We start from the raw sequence: 22,467 nt of genomic DNA on the forward strand, positions 1-22,467 counted from the left end.
TTGATGCTTTGAGGGAGATTTTGTTGGTGATGATATTACTGACTTTGTTTGGAGACCACAAATCTTTTACCTAAAATGACCCAATCGTTTCTTTATAGGAGGGATGTATGTGATTCTCTTTTGTTTGGTCTTTGCCATATTAATGCTACCACTGGAAAGGATCATTAGACTAGGGAGTGTGCTTTAAACTTGATGACTGGTAGGCACATGACTTCACTGCAGTGCCTTCCATCAATCCCAGACTTCAGGAGATTTGAACCGTCGAGATTACCACATTTTCCCTTGTTAGTCATTGAACATTATTCCTGTTTAGGATATATTAATGTTGGAGTTGATGAGGTTGCCATAGTTGCATCATCTATTAAACACAGTAATCCTGTCATTATCCCAAGTTGTATGGATTTCATGTTCAAGTTAGATGACAATTGACTTGAAAACCTACGTCGACCAGAGGTTACATTTCAAGGTTCAAATACTTCTTTCTAACCAGCGCCACGGGCTTTGGTCTCAGAGAAGTAATCCAGTTAATTAAGAGGGTTTGGCAGTAATATGCATTGGGTTAACTTCAGTTAGGGCACTGGCATTATGAAACATGCTCCGAGAGAACAGTTCCAACCAAATAACTCATTCTACTAACATAAACCAGCTCTTATTTGAGCTTCAGGACACCAGCTGTTTATATCCACATTCATGCTGGCCTCCAAAGGCATTTGTGATGATACTTACTCAAGCAAGTCATGAAGTATAGTTGCACAGGGCCTGTATGCAGTATTTGAGAGTATAGCTATATGCTGCTCACATGCTATATGATAAAGGTCTAAGTCCATATGCTCTTACTGCTCTACATTCTGTGCACCAAAAACACATGGAATGTTGAGGATATCATGTCAATTGACAAGTGTTGACTCGCTGACAGACAATCTCTTGTTCATTTTGCTGTCATATACATTGGTTATGTAACCTAATACTGTGATATACACATACATCCTTTCTTCTACCAAGACCTCAACTGCTTTGCGATATCCTCATTCAACTGAGTTCATCAGTAGACAGCCCAAAGAATAGTTGATTTTCTAATTCTATATATGATTACTGACTTTTATCATGATGTATCAAGATATACCAGGACTGGTTATATAACTGGAGACCTGAAAAGACTCACAAAAAGAAGCCAGCAAGTTGGGTCAGAGATGGACATCCCGGTCGGTGATAGAATAACTGTGCAAGGAGGAGATCATCAAAAAGACCAGAGCAAGGCCAGGATCAAAGATATTTATTGAAAGATACCAGTCAACCCTCACTGCAGTCATGGCCAGTCTATCTAAAGAGCAGCTGAAGGAAGCTCAGAACACTGTGATTGAGTGGTCTGACAAGGCTCCTCCTATAGGCATCTAGGCCGACTTTGTAAAGAAGAAAGCACCTGGTATGATGAAGGATCTGGCGAATAAGTTATGGAAGCAGGCCGGTATAAGGATATTCATATTATCAGCATGGAAAACAGAGGAAGGTGAAGTGAGGATCAATGTGTGAGTTCCACTTTCACACTCAATCACTAAAGATTGCCTGAAGGGCAATAATTTTACAGATACAAAGGACTACAAGCCCAGTGGAATGCCTATGCTGGAGAAGAGTTCAGTGAGCTACTTTTTCAAAATCTTGTGTCATTCAGTCAAGTACTTATCACACTTGGGGGTGATACCAGATGTTGACCTGAATAATGATGACAACAACAATGAGTGGGAGGTGAAGAAGAGCAGAAAGAAAGGGGGAAAGAAGGACAATTATCCTTTGGAGGTGGATAGCTATGGGCTTCCAGTTATACCGGACATTGAAGATCTCAGCCTAGAGAGTAAAAAGTGTCTTATCTGAACATTTCTCACAAAACACTACAGTCAGTTTCACAAATCATGCATCTGGAAAGTTGATAGACCAAGAAGCTATTTTTCAGGGTTTTGTAGCCAATAACCAAAGGCGTCTATTCCTTGGTTCTCAGTGAGGAAGGCTCCGGGTGACTTTGTTGCAGCCAGGTATTTACCTACCGGCACAAAAATGGACAATCCGTCAAAGATTTGGTTGGCTGTTAGAGTTTTGGCGTCAGAGACAGAAGGATAAGATTTGTCCAACCTTTGAATTCAAAGCCTAGGTGTTATGTCTTGGATAGGTCGAGCCTTCTCTAGCCGAATGGCTAATCGTCTAGTGGTCATACATAGACAGCAGGATGAGTTCTAGCTCAGATGAAGCCCAAGGTATCCTCCGACAAGCTTGGTAAGTGTGGTGGCTCGTCAAGCTGTAGGGCTAATGGATGTATGGCTAAGGTAGTGTCGGCTTGCCTTAGAAGTGCGGTCAAGACAGTGGGACTAGAGGTCACACTGAAAGGAGTTTCAAGGGAAAACCAAGTATATCAAAGTAGGGAAATACAATGACATGTGTCTAATCTATATAGGTCTATCCTATAAGGTTCAGGAGGAGTCTGTATCTATGGATCTATCTGAGTTAAGATAAGTACATGAGGCGGGTCCGGCCTCTGAGTCTCTGATGCATGAGGCAGCATGTGTCGGTCCAGTTCTACATGAGGTGGACAGCCATCATGATGAGATTGGGAGGCCTTTTAGGCCAAGACAGTGGTCTATGCTGCTCTAGGTATCTGGTGGCATCCAGGCTGCTCTAGGCTTCTGACAGTGTTCCGCTGTGTCAGTAAGTCGTGAAGAGGGAACATAGAGTAAAGGCAGCATGTTATTGTAACACTGGGAAGACAATGACAAGACGATGAAAGAACCAGTAGATACAATCTCAGGCGACAATTCAGATACCAGACCCAGAGTACCAGTCAAAAAGTCAACCAGAAAGCCCTGCAGGAGGGTGAGACAGGAGTCAAGTGGGGAGGATGAGTGTGATGATGATGATGAGGGAGAGAAAGACAAGGAACACAAGGAAGAAGATGAGAAAGGCAATGAGGAACACATTGTCTGCTCACCTCCTTCAAAGTCCAAACCCTCCAAAAAGCAAGATAGGGCTAGCACAGTTCAATCTGAATTGCAACAGGAAGATCCTCGCCCACCAGTCAAGAATTCCATGCTGGTTGCATCACCACTTTTAAAGTCCAAATCAACCAAGAAGTGAGGTAGGGTTGGTCTAGTTCAATCTGATTCAGAGGAAGATTCTCGACCATCAGTTAAGAAATCCAAGCTGACTGGTGGGGGCAATAGATGGTCAGAAGACAATACTGGTACCAGTTCTGCTCAATCAACTGGTAATCATCTTGGTGATACTGTGCTGCCTTCGCACCATGTGTCTAAAAATCGTGCATTTGGTCCTACATCAGGTGTCCACACCACCTATCCCAGCAAAGGCCACTGGCAGGAAAACCAAAGGACATGATGCCCAGATTTTCCATCCAGAGCCAAAGTGCTCTAGTAGAACTGCAAAGGTGTCTTATAAAGCTCACTACATGCAAATGTAGTCTTGATATTAGTCGACATGTCAGCAATAACTCTTAAGTGCATTCAAGACCTTGCTGTCTCACAAAGGTTTCTTCCAGTGATATTGCACTACCAGCCCTATCAATCTCCAACCGGTGCATTCATCTGCAAATTGCCTACAGCCCGCTGAATGACAAATCCAATGGGATCTGAATGACTGACAACCACTGAATTTAAATCATGAATAGTTTTATATCCGAAAAAAATAAAGACATATATGACTAATCCAGAGCATCATGCACTGGATCCATCTCAAAACCCATCTCTAAAGGATTTTCTTCTGATTGAATATTATTCCCTATGTCTGGAACATCATCTACCGGATGTATGTTGAGCCTCATCTCCAGAGCCCCATATTCTAGTTCAAGATTATTTACAAAGATGAACAAGTCAAATTATTAGATATATAGTGCAGCGACATACCTGTGTTGCCGGAGGGATCACTGATGTCAAGATGGTTTGGCAAACTGTTCGCTGGGTAAGGTGTAGGATTGATATTGAACCCTGCATGAAGTGATTCTCCATCATCTCCAGACTCAAGTAGACATCCCATGTTGAATACATCATCAGCAGACTCTGGAGGACATTCCATTTCCAATGGACCCTCTGACTCTGTAGGAAATCCTAGGTCAACATCTTACCATCTGACCAGTCATCATCATACAAGATGGGGAATTGCATATCCAAGATGTCTGACTCTGGTTGACCATGGATGTCCAACATGCAGTCATTATCGGACAATGAAAACCCCAAGTCTAATGACCGGAAGTTGTCTGCTGTCTGCGAGTCCATCATCTTCAATCTTTTACAATCCTTCCACTAGTCATGAACTGACAGGACATCCAGGTCTGCAAGACAAATCTTAATTGTCCGTATGATAGCTCAGCATGAGAGAAAACTCACATTCAGCCATGCTTGAACAATCCATCAAAGGGTTGTTGTAAGCGCACTCTTGATGTCCTGGCTTTAATATATCAAATACTAGTATGCCAGAAAATGTCAACCAGAACATGCCTCATCAGCAAACTAGCAATTTCGTCACAGGTATCACAAGGTTTCACAAGGTGCCACAAGACACCAGAGGTCTTACAAACTTCACAGACACATAATCAAATACCACACCACTGATAGTGTCTACTATCCTTAACCTACCCTATATTGTTGTAATTTGTAATTACTGAAAATATAGTTGAAATATATATTAATCTTTACTGTACAAGATTTATTGACTCTGAGTGAAAATTAAATAGGATATATATTGAGTAAATTAGTGTATGATTCTATTGCAACTATCTGAAGCTACTATAGTCTTATTTATGTAGTAGTAAATAGAATGGTAGTGTTGTAGTGATAATTGACTAGACTGACTTAGGTCGAAAATTTTACCTCTTGGCTCGCCATATACGGTAGTGTACGTCACGTGACCCCGCCTTCCCGCCGCGGTTGGGGTGCTGCGCACACACAGCGAGAGGACGAAGTCGCGAGGGAACGAGGATGGATGATGGGGAGAAACGGATGGACGTGCTGGTGCTGGTGGGAGGCAAGTCTGGGAATCAATGAAAGGCTTGAGCATTAGGGCTAGGGACGTGTGTCAAGGATGTACAGTATGGAACAGTAACTGGTAGGTAGTGTAGTAGTGTAACAAGCTCATTGAGATGATTAGAATTGGATGGGACCTACGAGACTTGGCCTGAATTAACGAGGGACTCCAATGGCATGCTGGGCAACAAAAAGGGAGGGACTTTGAAGTGTTGGTGCCGAGAAAAAAGAAAAAGAAGAGTCTAAAAATCATCAGCGCAGGTCACTGGCAGCGTGCGCGGGAAGTATCACTCACTACTTTCGAGGGATGATATCCCCGCGCTCCTTCTTCGCGCGGTTGATTGCCCGAAGCAAAGCTGTGTGGCCCACAGTGGCCTCTGGATATGCGGCGAGGAATGCAGGCTCATGTCCATTGAACCTAGTGTGTGTGCATGGAATGATGATGGGTGGGGACAGTGAGAGCAGTTCGTGTGCCAGAAAATTATGAAATCAACTCACCGGTCAAGAAACTCCAGTGCGATCACTGAGTGCTGGTGGTACTTCATCGCAAAAAACTTCTTGTTCTTCCCGCGGATCCACTCAGGCGGCCAATCTCAAAGTGGAAGTAGCAATCCGTGCTTAGGGTCACCATCCGTCCAGTGCTTCACAATCTGTCTCCAAGAGGCAGCTCTGGGGGTGTGGGTCCCATCAGGGTGTCGTGTTGGGACATCAGGGATGACAAGTCCCTTCTCAGGTAGTACTAGCGAGTGGGAACCAACTTGAACGATGCCGCCGTCTGTGATTTGAGTGACTGCAGAGGGCTGTGGGAGAGTGGAGGAGAGAATAGCAGGGCAGTGTGGCTGAGACTCAGAGCTGGGTGGCTGGGACGAGTGATGAACGATGCAGGGGTTGCCTGGGTTGGACAGCGGAATTGACGAGTGCGGAGCATTGCACATGCCTGTGCTGCTGGGTGAGTTGGGCAGGTTAGTCAGCTGTCCGTTGTAGAGCGTGGCTGCAAGGATGCGTAGGTCACTCCGCAAACCTACAACATCAGCTGAGATGCATTCATGCATCAACTGGAGGTCCTGGATGCAGACGGGCTTGACAAGCAAGTGCTCTCCAAGCAGAGATGCATCAGCTTCACGCTGTGTTGGACAGAGGGCATCACTATGGTCGTTTTCATAGGTGGAGAGCTCGTCGAGGAGATACCGGATCAGTGTGTCGCGCTAAAAGTAATTCATTGTCAGAAACAGAAAAGCTCAAGTCAGTCTGAGACTCACATTCTCATTCTCTGCCCATGAACCCCACCACCTGACCCTCGCGAGAGTCCAGCACTGACCGATAGGTGCAAACATCCAACGCCACTGTGCACCACCACGTCGATAGGTGTGGGTCGTGAAGTTGTCACCTGCGCCTCGTGGGATTCCTGCTTCTGTGGTTGCTTCGTCGATCCATGCTTGAACAGTGTCATGCGAGATAGGTTCACCATAGTGGACAATGCCATTTGCACCTATGGCAGGAAAGATATAGTCTTTGGGCTCGAGTTTTCGACCATAGTGGGCAACTTCAAAAAAGGTAAGCCAGAGTAAGAGCCAGAAGAAGCAGTCGCAGCCTGGTAGGTCTGGCTGTGGGTAGAGCTTGTACCGGTTGCCTGATGATGAGGGTAGCAGGAGGTTAATGTTCGAATTAGTATGACAGACAACTGGTGTAACTAGGCACTCACTTCGTAGGTCTGATTCCTTCGTGCCCTTGTCTACTCTCCGCTGCCAGCCTTTTCGGTTGGAGAAAAACACCTTGAAATATGTGTGGAGGTCCTTCGAGCACAGTTTCTCGCCATTTAGATATCTTGTGAATGTTGTGCCAACTTGGAAAAAATCGATGGTCAAGTCTTTCCGTTTGAGTTTGATGAGCTCGAAGCACCTGCCATGGGTTGCTTCAAAATTTAGCAAGCAGTCTGTATTGAGTGAGCTGACCTCGTCCACAGGTTCCAGGCCGTTGTGCTAAATGCTTGGTACATCGTCATCTTTGTGAGCAATTCACGCGATTCCAGTGTGAGGGGTTCCATGCTCGTCGTATCTGCTGCCAGAACTGACCTCATAAGCCCAAGGAATGTCTCCGGCGGGCAGAGTTTGTGGGTCCAGGCCAGGATTCGATCCATGAATCCTTTTGACATTGCAATGGAGTGAGTTCTGTCCCCACCCTCACTGCTGGTCTTGTGCTTGACAGACTTGATGATGTCTTGAACCTCAGCTGACGATGCGGGGTTTCCTTCCCAGCATAGGTGTGCCTCATTGAAATGCCACCTCCCACGGTAGGTATCTCCATCCCTGGACAGTGGCACATTCCGTCAAAAATCATAAGTATGAGACTCACTGACACAAATATGGCACTCACGCTTCCTCCCAGAATTTTTTGAAGGCTGAGTAGGTCCCGTCGCATGTGCTCTGGCCACAGTTCTCGTGGAAACACTTGAAGGAGATGAGGAGTGCGAGGGCCTTGTCAGAATGTTGGTTGGGCATCCTCTCGAGTGCATCTCTGAATGTGGGATCCTCGTAGGCATCAGTACTGATAGACATGGTCTCTGAATCCATGCTTGCCACGGCCCCCCTGCTAGTAGCAAAATGTGCCTTCAGCCATGTCTGTCCTCGTTCCACATACCCATTGTAGTTCTCACGCGTCTTCTTTGCATGCTTGTGCTGTTGCTTGGCCCTTTCCTTGACTTTGTTGATGGCCGGCAGGGTGGTATTTCCTGTGGGCACTGCCCCCTTCCGTCGCTTCCTTGGGCTGGCCTCTGCAGCATGAGGGGAAGGAGGCCCTTTGCACGATTTCAGCTTGGTCCTCACCATGGTTGGCCGAATGGACAAAGTAAGTTGAGTTTTGGGTGGTTAAGGCGAGTTAAGCAGGAGTTAAGTGCAGGACCACCCAAAGTTGGTCATAAATCTGGTAAATCTGTCGTAAATCAGTAAATCTGAGGACCCACCGGTACAGTGGACCTTTCACGTCACTGGTGCTAAGCTCAAGTGATCCATAAATCAACCCAAGTACTTCGGTCTGAAAACATGCTCACTATTATATTCAAACAGACTACTAATATTATCCACTGCACTGTACCGTTGCACCTGTTCGACGATTGGTCTTTCGACGTTGAAGGACGAAAGGGACGACAAAGAAGCAGAAAACCGGCGGGATGGGCGCGCTTAGTCAGCAGCAGCAGGCGCGGCAGATTCCCATTTACGGTTTTTACCTGCCAAGCGTAAATTTCGTCAAATAATCCAACTTAGTAGAATTTTCGCATTTGGTCATGTGACATTTCTTTGGTATATATTGCTATCATTAATGTGGTTTAACAATAGTCTTGTGGCTTAGTGGTTATTATGATACACTTGTAATTGCTAAGGTCTTGGGTTCAATTCCTATGAAATGCAAATTATAATGTGTGAATAATATCACCTGATGTGACATGTTGTGTGACTTATAATACAGTCTAGTGACACTTCTTTTGGCCTTTGTGGTCGAAAATCCACAAGCCCACAAGCTTTACAAAGAGTACAAGGTGACCTTGTACAGTTTGTGCAAGCCTATACAGCAGGGACTTAGCTGTGGGCTTGTAGGCTTGTACAAACTTGTACAAGGGCCCACTAGTTTGCTGATATTGGAGGTGATGGTTTCTCATCTTCATCCTTACTGGAAAAACATAAATTATGCTCAAGAATCACTGATAATGGCATTCTTTGCATTCATTTCTTGAATGCTTTGCGGTTCTTCATCCAATCACCAGAAGAATAAATGTGTTCAAATGGAGCCTGTGACCAGCTGCTCATGAGTCAGTTGGCAATAATTGATTGCTAGTAATGTGTCAACAATAGAATTCATTAAAATATATATAATGATAATGTGAACAATGGACTCAGACATGTCTGAGTCGGCCCACACATTCAGTGATTGAAAGGTTTTACAAGTGTTTTGTACAGATTACTTCTAGGTGTCTTTTCTTCCACTTTCTCATAGCTTAGCTGCAACTCCCATTGTCTAACCAACATGTCTTCCAACTCCATTTCTGCGTCTGCCGCTGCTTCTGCCAACCAGGCTCTCATCGCTTTCGTCACCAGGCTCAATGAGATTATTCAACAGGTTCTCCAGGCTCAATCGCAAGAGGAGAAAATGGAATTGAGCCAGAATATTGCTTACAAAGTGGTATGTTTGACATCCTGTTGGTTGCCTGAATTGATACATAGGGTCACAGAATGAGGCCATTCATTTCCATGGGAGGGTAGCTACCTACATTCCCACTGGCCTGCTGTCACTGGCAGCTGAGATCTTTTGGGCTCAGAGGCACACCACTCAATTGGAATTGGGTTGAGAAGAATGCAGATATGTGCATGAAGCATCCTTTGTATGATGAGATATTGGGTCATGCACCTCCTGTTACAACTGCAGCTGCTGGTACAAATGTTCATGCTATCATTTCACCTGTACTGACACCTCATTGCACCTGCACCAGCACTGTCACCGGTACCTGCATCTGCATCTGCACCTACGCCATTGCCGGCACCAGCACTAGCACCACTCAGCATTTGCATCCCCTGCAATGCAGCATCTGCTGTGACTGTACTGGCAGAACCATCAAAGTCGAGCAAATGACAACTTAGTGCTAGCCCCCCTCTGCATCAGATCAACAGGGCCCGAAAGTGTGTCCTAAAGTCAAAGGTAATCTTGTCGGACACCAACTCTGACTCTGACAAGGCCAAGAGAAAGGGAAAGGCACTGGAAGTATTACTGGCATAGCACACAGCCCTGAAAATCAATATGAAAACCTGTTGTCCCTCCTACAAACAAGGGTACTACACCAAAGGCAAGTGAGCTGGTTGAGATTCAGGACGATGAAGAGGATGAATTGGATGATGATGATGTACAAGGCAAGCAAAAGGCAAGTTCATTTTTTTTATTTTATTTTGCCAGTCCATCATTGATCCTGATGCAGGCCATTCTCAAGCCAGGGAAGTGACAAAAAATGGTGGATTTTTCTTGTCATTGCACTGGTCATATATACCGCTAACATCATCCAATACAGTCCATAGGCAAGAACAAGGACAAGGGCAAAGGGCCAACAACCAGTGAGTCTTCTAGTCAATGCCATGTTTTACTATACTGAGTCTTCATAGCCTAGCCTTGCTCGACCACCTTGTGACAGATGCCGGACAAAGAATGTGTAGTGTAGTGCCAGGTTGATGAAGAAAGGCGAGATTGCCTTATGTTGCACTTTGTGCCATCTGTGGAAGGTGGCATGCATCCGAACTAACCCTTCGATATCAGGTAGCACTGCTGTCACCACCATCACCCCCAAAACTGCCACTGCACCATATGTGAGCACAGTAGCCACTCGCTTCAAAACTACCCAGATCAGGGCAACCAGACAGAAAAAGATCAGTGGGCAGTCTCAAGGCACAGGCAAGTCATTTGTATCCAGTTGTTTTTCTGTGACTAACAATGTGTTCACTCCAGATACATCTTGGATGGGAGGCCAGACTGGTGGTGATATGTTAGGTGCTGCAGATGGCTCACCAATTACAAGGCAAGACCAGGTGCCATCTACTTCCACCATAGCACCTTCACTCACAATGAGGGCATGCAGATCATTTGTTTCCTTCAGTTGGTGCACCACCAGTGCAGCCTCCTATTGTGCCAGTAGCATCCATGCCTTCCACTGGTACCCCTCATATATTCATCACCTGGCCATCAAATGTGCCGGATGATGGGCAGTCCATCTCAGCTCCTTTACTACACACACACAATATATCCCCACAAGCCTTCCAGTGATGTGCTGACGTACTACTAGCCTATATCATTAGTGTTTTTGTCTTTACTAGTGATCTACATTATGTTGTCACCATTGTGTTCTTGCAGTGTGCAAGATAATTTATCAGATAATCATACAGTTGACTTGAATAACCTGCATTTCAGTTGATACGAGGAACATTGCTTTACCAGATGGTATTTTCTTCAACAGAATGTCCATCTACCAGATGGTATGCATCTACTGCATATCATGTGGCCCACTCATCTTCATTGCACCCTATACCTCGGCCCACTCGTCTCCATTTCACCCTATACATCAGCCCACTCGTCTCTATTGCACCCCATCACCTTAGCCCACTCGTCTCTATTGCACCCCATCACCTTGGCTCACTTGTGTCCATTACACCTATTTCCCTGGCCCACCTATTTACATTGCACTCCATTCTTCTGGCCCACTTGTCTCCATAGCACATTGGATTCACTGCTATTCATAATCATAATCTATTATATAGTATATTCCTATACTACCATCTATACTATATATCACTGGCCCATCCAGTTGCATCAGGTACACAACACCCTTGGCCCACTCATCTTTCATGGTACAATTATTGCCATGGGCCCACATGGGCTGGCCTGTCTCTATTGGTACATTATCACCCTCAGCTAGTGTTGCCACAGCTCTGGCTTACTGCCAGTTTTAGCCGTGGCCACAGCCATGAATAGCCAAGTGGAGCATGTGATTGTAGCCATAATTTATGGCTCAGTCCAGCTAAAACCACTACGGTTAACTCGACTTAACAGCTCGAAGCCAGCTCAAACAAATGAAATTAAAAAATATTTTTCAAGTTTATTTTTAAACCATAAGTCAAACAATAGACTCGTCGAGACGCAAGACTTGAGTACTGGAGAGCCAAAAAGGGAAGAAGCTGTAGCATAGCCTCTAATTGATCACACAAAGCCGCAACATACTCTACTCTTAAAATCAACATGTAGCAGACACCGATGGGTCCCCTAAATAATGTGAATAATCCTGTTAACATTGGATCAAAAGCTAAAACAAATGTTAGAAATACTGCAGCCTCGATCACGCATGAAAATTACAAGATTGGGTGATGTCATGGGGGCCTTCACAAAACTATGTGTCAAGGCAAAAACTGGCTGAAAGAGCCGCTGAAAGGCAAAGAGATCAGGAGGAGGTTAGTCAGGAGCAAAGAGAAGCAGAAGGAGTCATTCAAAGGGCGTGGAGATCGAGGTGGTGACGCTGGCTGCTGAAAATGTTGGGTGGCGATGTAGGTTTACAACTCAGTGTGGTGCTATAGGCTCCAAACCGATATATTTATGTTGTAGGTCGTCCAACACCTAGTCTGCTATACTTGCGGAACAAGTGTGTTCGACTCTAAAGGGGAAGCTAGTGCAGCAAAGGTCTAGAAATGAGTGCAGAAGGTGCTGCTTAGCGGCCGATGCAAAGTGTGGGAAAGTGGTGGATGCGCATGCGGGAACGAAATGGCAGCCGAAAGCCGAAGGCGTGGGAAGAACATGGCTGCGAAGCGGCCGATGCACGAGTGGTTTGGATGATGATAGAGAAGATAGACAATAGAAATAGATGTAAAGCGGTGTCTTCTTACTTGAGGTGTCTTATATAAAAGTGGTCAAAAGGCAATGACACCACAATTACACTTTTGATAAGACTAGATGCTGCCAAACAACCTCAAGTTCGCAGTCTACGACTTTTCTTCTTTCGTGGTAGATAACACGTCGTTCATGGGAGGTTACCTGCTATACAGCCCAGTGGTGTGATTCTACTTAGAACAGTAGATGTTCTACAAGAGAAATCTAACTTTATCTGGCAAGACAGATAATGTAGACTTTGTAGAGGAATATCTAGCCTTTCCTATGGCTAGATGGAAAATACTTAATACAAATAAGTCTCTCTAGTCTTTTTTGTTGACTAGACAGATAAGTGATGTGAGGTGTGTACTGTTGTGCAACTGGTTGCAACTGGATGTAGCAGATATTGCTAGAATTTCCCCCACCTAAATATGAAAGGACTTATTGATGGGAAATAGAAAGATTTGTATGACTATGCGATACAAATCAAAGATGCTGATTTGGACTCCTTTGAAGTAAAGTACAAAGGATGTATCCAAAAAAAATAGGATGTTAGTGTATAACCAACTGTGTGTTATACAACTACAATAATACAATGGATGCATACAACTACGAGTTATACGATTTGAAAATATGTATGCAGATAGTCCAACAAAGGAATCTGCAGGCACAGATAAATGGCTTGACTTGATACTCCTAGTCCTCTGAAATGTATATCAGATGCACACTAGACAGTATAGGTACAGTCAAGAAAAGAGTAAAATGATCTCAGAGCAAGTTTAGTTACTTGGTCTGCACTTTCCGGCTAACACAAAGAGTGTCAATGTCAGAGAAAGTGGAAGAATGTGAGGGGGGGATTCCTTCAAATATTTGACAGGAAAATGAATTCTTGTATTTTTGGGTGGAGATTGGTTCTCCTTTTATACATGAGATGAGCAAAACTGTATAGTACCAAGAAATAAGATTGAAAAGAGGAATGACATCAGAATTGCATCATAAATGACCTCATTGTGGAGCAATGTGGAGCATTTGCGGAGCCAAGTGGAGTGGAATATTCTAGCATCCAATGACATCATATGACATCATGGGTGACATCAGGGAAACCAACAGAATAGGCCAGAACTATCTGTGGAGCCATATGACATCATTATGATATCATACCTTGCTGGTACATTTTATGAAGCATCTGGGATGTCAATGAATCATATACATAAAGAAATGAAAGAAAACCATAGGGAAGATAAGGTAGGAATAATCATAAAAGTAAATAAAGCAAAAACACAGGCTTTTTTTGTTAGGGTTTTTGTAGGCTTTTAACTTTTCTCGTTGGTTATTTGTAGTCAAAGTAAATAAGCCAAAAGTTAGGTAATAACCTAAGCTTTTGTGTACCTATGTCAATATATGATTTCTCTATCATATTTGACTTTTCTTCAAAACACCGTACTTTGTGTGATTGGAGCATACAAGGCTATCTGTTGCACTCGAGTCTATACTCAAAGTACATTTTGTGCAGTCTGAGGACAAGGCTAACAGACTGTAGATATGTGGGATAATATGTCATGTATGTGTTCTGCATGATTCCCATATCATGCAGGACAGCGGACGATAACAAACACGATGCGGGCGGTAAATAGATATGGATTGCCAATAGCTACCAACTGTAGGCTAATGGGAGTTGCTACTGGAATGTCCAAAAAACAAGCTCTAATGATATGTGCTGCTAGTGTTTAAGTATTGTGCTAAGCGCTGTCATGCGGAACCAAGCCGATGTGCTACTGAGTTAGGTATGTAAAGCTATATGTAAATAAGGGTCTATGACGAAATAAAGGGGGTGTGATGCGGCTAAGCGCGGCTGTGAATGCACATGGGAACACTGCGGCTGTCGTGGGAAAGTAGCAGCCGCTAAGTGTGGTGTAGAGACTTGTGCCTCTCATTGTGTGATATGGCAGTTTTCACTACATCAGGAAACCTACATTTCTGCTGATGTTCCTGTCCCCTACTGAACTATCTGATATCAGACCTACAGGTAGTGCAGTCATGCAGCAATTGCTGAATTCAGTGCCATACCTGAAATCAGTGGTAAACAGCCCTACAGATACTCAGAGGTACTGTTTGTGTACAATTCAGGATGTCAGTTTCTAAGAGATGCAATATATCAGATATGTAGTTTAGTTTGTACAAAAGCCTCACAGCACATCACACAACATCAGGACATCATGATATTCAAAAACATCAAAAATCATATTCAAAGTAGCTACTACATTGGTATATACACTACTAACTAAAAGAAAGAGAGAGAGGACCAAAAATGCGAAAATATATAGCCTGAAAATAAGCAGGGAGTCAGTCTTCAAAGGAGAGGAGAGGAGGGAAGAGAAGAGACTCACCAAAAGGACCAAAAATGCGAAAATATATAAGCTAGAGGTAAGCAGAGAGTCAGTCTTCAGAGGAGGAGGAGAGAAGAGAAGAGACTCACCAAAAAGACCAAAAATGCGAAAATATAATGAGTAAGGAGTTAGTCTTCAGAGGAGAGAAGAGAAGAAAAGAAAAGAAAAGAAGAAAGACTCACCAAAAAGACCAAAAATGCGAAAATATATAAGCTAGAAGTGAGCAGGGAGTTAGTCTTCAGAGGAAAGGAGAGGATTAGATTGGAAACTTACCATTACACCAATCCCAAAGCCCCATCCACACCAACACATCCCAACTTGAATATCTAGGAGCCTGACCTAAGGGCAAGGGAGGAAAAAGAAAAGGATTGAAAAAGAAGAAAGAGAAGAGGGCAAGGAGACTTGAACAATGTCAAAAGACTTGAATTGTTGGACACATTTTTGATTATATAAGCTTTCCCACCTAACTTCAACCAACATCACATGACTGCTTATATCATCAAAAATGCGAAATTTCACTAAGTCCCTGCTACACTATGGTACTAGACATTAACATTAGTATAGTAGTGTAGTATACATTGTATATAATAAAATATCATAGAGTTTATTTTAATATATATCTCTAATGTAACTACTTAGGAATCAGTTAGTAGTAAATTGTTATTGGATAATAGATAAACATCCGACATATTAAATGTTGAGCTCATTGTAGTATGCAGTGAGCGGGCATTTCCTAATTAGGCAATAGGGCGTAAGTGCAGATGTCTGCACTTGCGCCAGGTACAGAAAAATTGTACACACTGCAAAATTATATATCTGTACTTCTGATAATCTAGAGACTAGTAAAGCTGATATTGCTGAATGACTGCATAATTTTCTTTTAAAAGTCTGACATGCCTGAACACTCTGTGATTTTTTTGGTCTGATAATCTGATGTTGCTGAATGACTGCATAACTTTCTTTTGAAAGTCTGACATACCTGAACACTGTGATTTTGTTGGTCTAATAATCTGATGTATCTGTACAACTGATATGTGCTGATTGTTACTGATTGTTACTGATATCAGACAGTTGTCTGATATCAGTCATGCAGGTAAATCAGGACATTCAGCAGAATTGTAGGTTTCCTGATGTAGGGAGTACATGGCACAAACTTGTAGCATCACTCTGTATGCTATGCGCAGCTATTCCCATATGAGGCGCAGCTTTCCCGCGCAACGCGCAACATGCACGGACATTCCCGTGCTTGAGCGCCCTATAGCGCCAGCTATCCGGGAGCATCCATCCACTGTCCACCAAGCTCTCTAGTGTGTATATTTCCATTTCTCTTATTTGCATATTGTTCCACCTTTATTTTTATCATGGACCCTTACTTACATATATCTTTACATACCTTACTCGGTAGTGCTTCAGCTCCGCATGACAGCGCTTAGGCACCATATATAAGCACCAGCAGTACATAATATCACTGAGGGACTGAACCACAGCAATACCCATTTACTACCTAGCAGAGCATAGTTGAAATCTATTCTTTGGCACCTCACATAAAACGTCTCTCAGCTTGCATCTCTCATCTCTTGTCTAGTGTCTAATCATTACTTAAGCAAACTCACTCTTACTCTCTCTTGTTTCCACATACACGCATGCGCATTCCCATGCCTCGTGCGCACCTGCGCTTTCCCATGCTTCGCATCAGCCAACCAGTAGCGCCTTCAGCACCTACTACTAGATCTTTGCTGCACTTGCTTCCCCTTTAGGGTCGAATGCACTTGTCATCTCAAGTATAGCAGACTAGGCAACGCACAACCTTACAACATTTATAGATACAGTCAGGAGCCTCATTTGTGCCTCGCTGTATTGTTGAACCTTCAGCGGCTCACAGGAAAGCTGTGCTTTGTATAGTAAATCAATAGGATGCTGAGGGACACTGCAAACATAGCTTTTATGAGGCTGTCAGGACTCCCAGTCCTACAGCAAGGTACACTAGGGAGAGTTCATCAAGATCGAAGTAGTGGGAGGTGATGAAGTTAGCTGCAAACAGGTAAATTTCAAGAATGCTGATAAATAAATTGGAGAGACGTACTTGTTCCAACAGGGACTCGTCTAATGAGTAATACTGGTATTCCGCAAGGATAATGAAAGTGAGCAGCTGAATGACTCAACGAAGTACTTACCGAAGTATATCTATTCCTGCCCGGTGTGCAGGGTGAGAGGTTGGGTGAGAGGTTGGGTGAGAGGGCATTGGGTGAGAGAGTGTTGGGTGAGGTGTTGGGTGAGGTTGAGTGAAAGGGTGGGTGAGAGGTTGGGTGAGGTGTTGGGTGAGAGGCGTTAGGTGAGAGGTTGGGTGAGAGGATGGGCCAACCACAACCCAATTTATCAAATCTACCACCCAATTTCATTATCTGCCTGCCTACTCACCTCTGATATCCTGAGATGGCCAACCACAACCCAATTTATCAGATCCACCACCTAATTTCACTATCTAGTGAGAGGGTGGGCAAGAGGGCAGGTGAGGCATTGGGTGAGAGAGGGTAGGTGAGAGGTTGGGGCCAATCACAACCCAATTTATTAGATCTACCACCCAATGTCATTGTCTGCCTACCTACTCACCTCTGATATCCTGAGACAGCCAACCACAACCCAATTTATCAGATCTACCACCTAATTTCACCATCTAGTGAGAGGGTGGGTGAGAGGGCGAGAGGGCTATGCATGTTAGGAGAGATGTAGGAGTTGATGTATGATGCAAGAATGTTCCACTGCACAAATATCTGTCCAGGCTCCAGAGTCAAGATGAACTCAAGAATGGTAAATGCGCGCAAAAGTGGAGCAACTGGAGGAGGCTTAATGTGAAGGGCAGAATGAGAATGAATCGAATATAAGATGTCCCTAAGAGGGACGAGGTAATTATTGAAAATAGTCTACAATAAATACAACTGTTGAATCAAGTAAGAATTGAGAGTCAATGAAAATCGAGTGCAAAGAGTGAATGAACATCACGGGGAATAGACAGTAGCAGTGTCATCAATGTCATCACACTCATATTCTGCAATAGCTCTGAGCAGAGCATCATGAGCATGACTGTCAGCAACACTGCCAGTATCAGGAAGTGGGCATTCATTGTCATTGTCAGAATCGTCCAATAACATTTGGAATTCCATCTCCTTTTGGGATGCTGCCCAATCTGGAGTAAAGTTAAGTTGCTCCTTTTTCAGGAGGAACTTGACGATCTGTAGGGCCTCCATCAGCACTGGGGAAATACAATTCCGTTTCTTAGTGTTGGTTTCGCTACTTGCAGAGAAGACCCATTCGTACGGAACAGCGGAGGCCTGTATAGGTAGGTAGTCCATTGCAATAGCGAATATAGTTGGAAAAACTGTCTCAGAAACCTGGCAAACCTGGTGGTCAATGATGAGAGATACAACTTGAGGAGACACACAACTCTCACCTGCCAAAATCTGAGTATATTTGTCCCCTTGCTGCTGAGAGTAGCCATGGTGTACGCCCTGAATTCTTCATTGACTGTTTGGGCACCCTCACGGACACTTTGTAGTGTGTTCACATCAGGAAGTCCATAGTGTCATGAGCCTAGCGAGCGTGGCTGCTGCCATGGAGGCTGGACAGATTCAGTAGGTTTCAACTGTGCACTCTTGGCATGCATCTGGGAAATATCAAATCATTGGTTCAAACTTTGAACAGGCGAATTAGACGCACCAAATCAAGTATGAATGTCTTGACGGCATTACTTTGGGCTTCACCCCAATGATTTTGAACCCATGACATCCGGATTGCCGGATTAATAACTATAAAATCATGAGATATCAAGCAATATTAGAAATTCACTGGACTGACATATTGACACGGCATATGCATTTGTAGTGCCCATTTGTTCACCGTACTTATCTGTCCAGGTCAAGCCTATCTCGATGAGAGGTGCACAGTGTGGGATGAATGTTGCAGTTGCCTTCCACCGCTCGATTAGCTCTTCGAAAGCTGGAACTGCAAGACTCAGCACAGGAGTCTTTTCGCTTGACATAATTTGCTGAGCAGTGTGCGGCACCTAATATAAAATGGTCAAATGCATCACAAGTTTCAAACCCAATACTGACCTCTAAAATTACCTCGAGATCCTCCAGGAAATGCCATTGCATTGGACTTAGCTTTTTCGCCAGCAGGGATTGTTGGAGGAACCTATTGAGAGGCTGGGCGACTATCAGTCTGTGATAAGATGTTCAGTTGGGGGAGCTTTACCTTGTGGAGGGTCCGTAAACAGTTCAGCATAATGTAGGCTGAATCCCATCGTGTGACTTCATCCAGCAGAAGTTCGACAACTGGAAGTCACTTGGAATTACTGTCTTCATCCTTATACCAATTTCTTTCATTCCCCCTAACAATAATATCCCTAAAACCCTCACGTTGTTTGTTTGACCTGCGGATGGTGCACACAACATCTCTGGCCTGGTCGAGAGCCTTGGCTTTTAAGACTGCGACGTACTCCGCCTTCTGGATTGTTGCGCCATCTACTACCCAACTGTCACCCATATGCATAAATTCAGCTGTTGGGTAGTTATGGAGGATATGCTGCATGCATATGTTGATGATATGCGGGAAACAGGGGATTCAGTGAGCAACTGGATAAAAAGTTACATCACGTGCGCCCAGTAAGGATGACAACTCTTCCATGCAAGTGTTGTTATTGCCAGTGTTGTCTAAAGTAAAGTGCCCCATCTAAACAAAGTCAGAGCAGCCAAATAGCAAAACTAAACACTTACATTCTCTGCCACTTCAGCATGATCAAGAATCATCATCATCTCACCTGCTAGTGATGCTCCGCTATGACTGCCAGGGACGTGGTGGAAAGCGATTAGTGCTGCCTTCAGGACGAGCACTGATGAATGTTTCTCTCTGGCAATCCAGTGTGCAGTAACCGCCATAAATGGATGGAGCTTAGAATTTGACCAGAGATCAGATGTAAATGAGACCTTGCCTTGCGCTCTCTAAAATATATAAGATACTCATGGGACTCTTGACAACTGTGCACTTACTGCAAGGTTGCGCTTCAAAACTCCAAAATATTCATTGAATGCTTGCAGGATTAGTTCGCAAATCTTGGTACAATGGAAAATATCTGTGTCTTGAAGGTCTGGCCATAGAAGGCGGATCAATCACCAAAATTCAGGGCATTCAATGACATTAATAGCCTGAAGATAACTGAGAATAAGAGCGTGTAGAAAGTGAAAGACTCACCTGATCATCAGCAATTATGAACTTTACAATCTGGCAATGCATCTCGTCCAGTTAGAAATTAGGTAATACATCGCCTGGATGTCCTGAAGTTCCAGGGAGTGAGTTGCTAAGTCCACGATTGGGGGGGGACCAAGTGAATAGATTGTTTTAGCGGGATCTTTCAGTGCCTGAAGTATACTTGCTAACGTCCAGCCATCTCCAATAAGTTCTTTCAAAGTTGGGATGTATACGGGCCAGCTGTTGCATTCTAACACTTCAATGTAATGCTGGGTGTGAGCTTGAAAGACGTGTTTACGACGGGTTGTGGTCCCAGTGCCAGTACTGTACGTAGTGATAGTGTATTCTGGGTCTCCTTCATGAAGCTCTCTGGTAAAATCTGTAAGAAAGAAAAGAAACCAAGGGCTCATAGACATGATACTTACTCGCAGAGTTTACAGACTCAGCACTTATTGATCATGTCATCCCTGAAAAAGTGGAGCAAATCATAAGCAGCTTTTGTTATGACTGGAATAAGTCGAGCTGTCTGAGTCCGAATGGACGTTCTGCTGACAGCAAGACAGATGTGATTCTTCTCTCGAATGAGAGGTCAAGAGTTTCTGGCTAAGGTGAGTGTAGGCGACTCCCTTAGAATAGTGGTTCTTAGGCAGTAAGGTTGGAGACCTTACTGAAGGACAAGTTCCAGGTAAAACCCAGTAGATTAAAGTAAGGAATACAATCGATGAATTACATGTCTATATAGCGAATGTTCAAGTGGAGCTTGTAAATGGTGTATCAAGATAATAGATGGACAGCCCGTTTGTTAAGAGATAGCAAACATAGTGCAGACAGCCCACTTGATGGGAGATAAGAGATACTGCGGACAGCCCACTTAGTCAGAGATAAGAAGAAATGAAATGGGGTCTAAATGTTATGGTAACAGCTTTAGGCCGCTTTTCTCAACCACCCATAGCATATGGGTCAGTCCATGTGGTATCTGTGGCTGTTTGGAGCAGGCTAGGTGCTGCTCTATCTTTGTCTTTGTCACCAGAGACATTGAGATCAAAATATTCCCCCTCATCTGCTGTATGACTTGGAGCAGCGCGAGTTGAAATGTTGACCTGGGATTCAGTGGGGAGTCGACGAGCAATATGAATAGTGGTAGTGTTTGCTGACGCTAACATAACAGTGTGAATGGGCGTGATAGCAGGGGTGGCAGGCAACAACTTTGGGTTTGCTCTGCCCACATCGGCAAGGAGGCATGTTGGGAATGGTGGTGATCCAACCACATAATTTGTGGTATATAACACATACCTAGATGAAGACAACGATGATCGTGACATCCTGGCAACAGTCAATCACCTCGGTTATTCACAGCCAATTACTGACTACTTCGCAATCGCACAGACCCTTCTGCACAAGGAGGTGGGGACAATCCCTCAGCCGTTACGCACTTTCGTTGTTGGACAGTGTATAGCCATTCATCTTGCCTATGACTGTTAAGAACGTGCTCAAGGGTCAAATCCGAAGGGCTTGGCTTCAGCTTGTGCACTGTGCCCCTTACCCGAATATGTGCCCCTAACTTCCGAAGGCTGTTGGACGATGTCCGGAGTCCGATGTCTGATGTGCGGGAATTCCAGCGGACATTCAGGAACGAGTGATAAGACTAATCCAAACAATGTCCGAACTAGAAAGGAAACAGCGGAGGACTACCAGAGGTAGAGGCGGAGGTGAGAAGTCTATAGGAGTTGATCCTAAGACTAACGGAGGACGACGAGAGGAGAAACTCAAGTCAGACGGAGGAGGGAATGAGCAGAGTCTAAGATAATATTCGAACTGAGGAACTACAGAGACTGTACAGGGTTTATATACTACTGAGGACATAACAGAGAAACAGTCAGTGCAGTGCAAGGCTATGCGAGGCTATGGACAGAGCATGTGGGCGACTATCACTAGTCTATCGGAACTTAGTAAAATGAAGACGGAAATGAATAAGGGATGGCAAATAAAGCATACTAACTGATAAGGGAAATACCAAAGGGAAAAGGCACGGAAGATAGGAGCTGACCAGATCCGGAAGTCCAGAAGTCCAGAGATGATTGTGTGATTGGTCCGGGTCTGGAACGCAGGATATGACAATGACCCATCAATCAGAGCCCTCCCCATTGACGACACTGCTCTCAAATTTAATTTTCCCGACTTACGACCAGCTCTTGCTGACTTCCTTTCATCACGAAGATACCTATGGAAATGATCACATTCACGCAATTGGTGGGCTAGGAGAGCGGGGCCCGATGCTTTGCTTCCATTTGATAAAATGCAAATTTGGTTCAAAGTTTGGCTCCAGGACATGGACATTCACAACGCCAGCATTGTGCGGCCTGCACAAATTCTGAACTGTGCACCGCCTTGCGACCTCTGGACCTCTGGCCGGTACAACACAGTCATTGTCA

At 44.2% G+C, this 22,467-nt stretch overlaps 5 protein-coding genes across 5 annotated transcripts; 2 read left to right on the forward strand and 3 right to left on the reverse strand.

Annotated features, from left to right (window-relative positions):
• Positions 1–1,308: 1,308 nt before the first annotated feature.
• On the forward strand, positions 1,309–3,378 carry HD556DRAFT_1306913 (uncharacterized protein; the record flags this gene model as incomplete). The annotated part of the gene is made up of 8 exons (XM_041299973.1): positions 1,309–1,353; positions 1,396–1,526; positions 1,586–1,635; positions 1,703–1,849; positions 2,211–2,265; positions 2,669–2,694; positions 2,753–3,116; positions 3,207–3,378. The coding sequence occupies 8 exons, from the start codon at positions 1,309–1,311 to the stop codon at positions 3,376–3,378; spliced, it is 990 nt and encodes a 329-aa protein (XP_041162089.1).
• Positions 3,379–3,700: 322 nt separating this feature from the next.
• HD556DRAFT_1441426 (uncharacterized protein) lies at positions 3,701–4,271 on the reverse strand (the record flags this gene model as incomplete). Its single annotated transcript, XM_041306300.1, has 3 exons — positions 3,701–3,837; positions 3,903–4,091; positions 4,121–4,271. 3 exons carry the CDS (start codon positions 4,269–4,271, stop codon positions 3,701–3,703), a joined length of 477 nt encoding a protein of 158 aa, XP_041162090.1.
• Positions 4,272–4,861: 590 nt separating this feature from the next.
• HD556DRAFT_1306914 (uncharacterized protein) lies at positions 4,862–7,843 on the reverse strand (the record flags this gene model as incomplete). Its single annotated transcript, XM_041299974.1, has 8 exons — positions 4,862–5,009; positions 5,314–5,436; positions 5,517–5,610; positions 5,647–6,223; positions 6,278–6,648; positions 6,721–6,917; positions 6,971–7,324; positions 7,392–7,843. The coding sequence occupies 8 exons, from the start codon at positions 7,841–7,843 to the stop codon at positions 4,862–4,864; spliced, it is 2,316 nt and encodes a 771-aa protein (XP_041162091.1).
• Positions 7,844–9,035: 1,192 nt separating this feature from the next.
• On the forward strand, positions 9,036–10,814 carry HD556DRAFT_1306915 (uncharacterized protein; the record flags this gene model as incomplete). Its single annotated transcript, XM_041299975.1, has 9 exons — positions 9,036–9,191; positions 9,233–9,267; positions 9,328–9,440; positions 9,499–9,605; positions 9,677–9,685; positions 9,835–9,928; positions 10,076–10,111; positions 10,311–10,541; positions 10,648–10,814. The coding sequence occupies 9 exons, from the start codon at positions 9,036–9,038 to the stop codon at positions 10,812–10,814; spliced, it is 948 nt and encodes a 315-aa protein (XP_041162092.1).
• Positions 10,815–20,973: 10,159 nt separating this feature from the next.
• HD556DRAFT_1441431 (uncharacterized protein) lies at positions 20,974–21,357 on the reverse strand (the record flags this gene model as incomplete). Its single annotated transcript, XM_041306301.1, has 1 exon — positions 20,974–21,357. The coding sequence occupies one exon, from the start codon at positions 21,355–21,357 to the stop codon at positions 20,974–20,976; it is 384 nt and encodes a 127-aa protein (XP_041162093.1).
• Positions 21,358–22,467: the final 1,110 nt, after the last annotated feature.

This window comes from Suillus plorans (assembly GCF_016647745.1).
Source record: "Suillus plorans strain S12 chromosome Unknown HD556scaffold_18, whole genome shotgun sequence".
NCBI classification, from domain to species: Eukaryota; Fungi; Basidiomycota; class Agaricomycetes; order Boletales; family Suillaceae; genus Suillus; species Suillus plorans.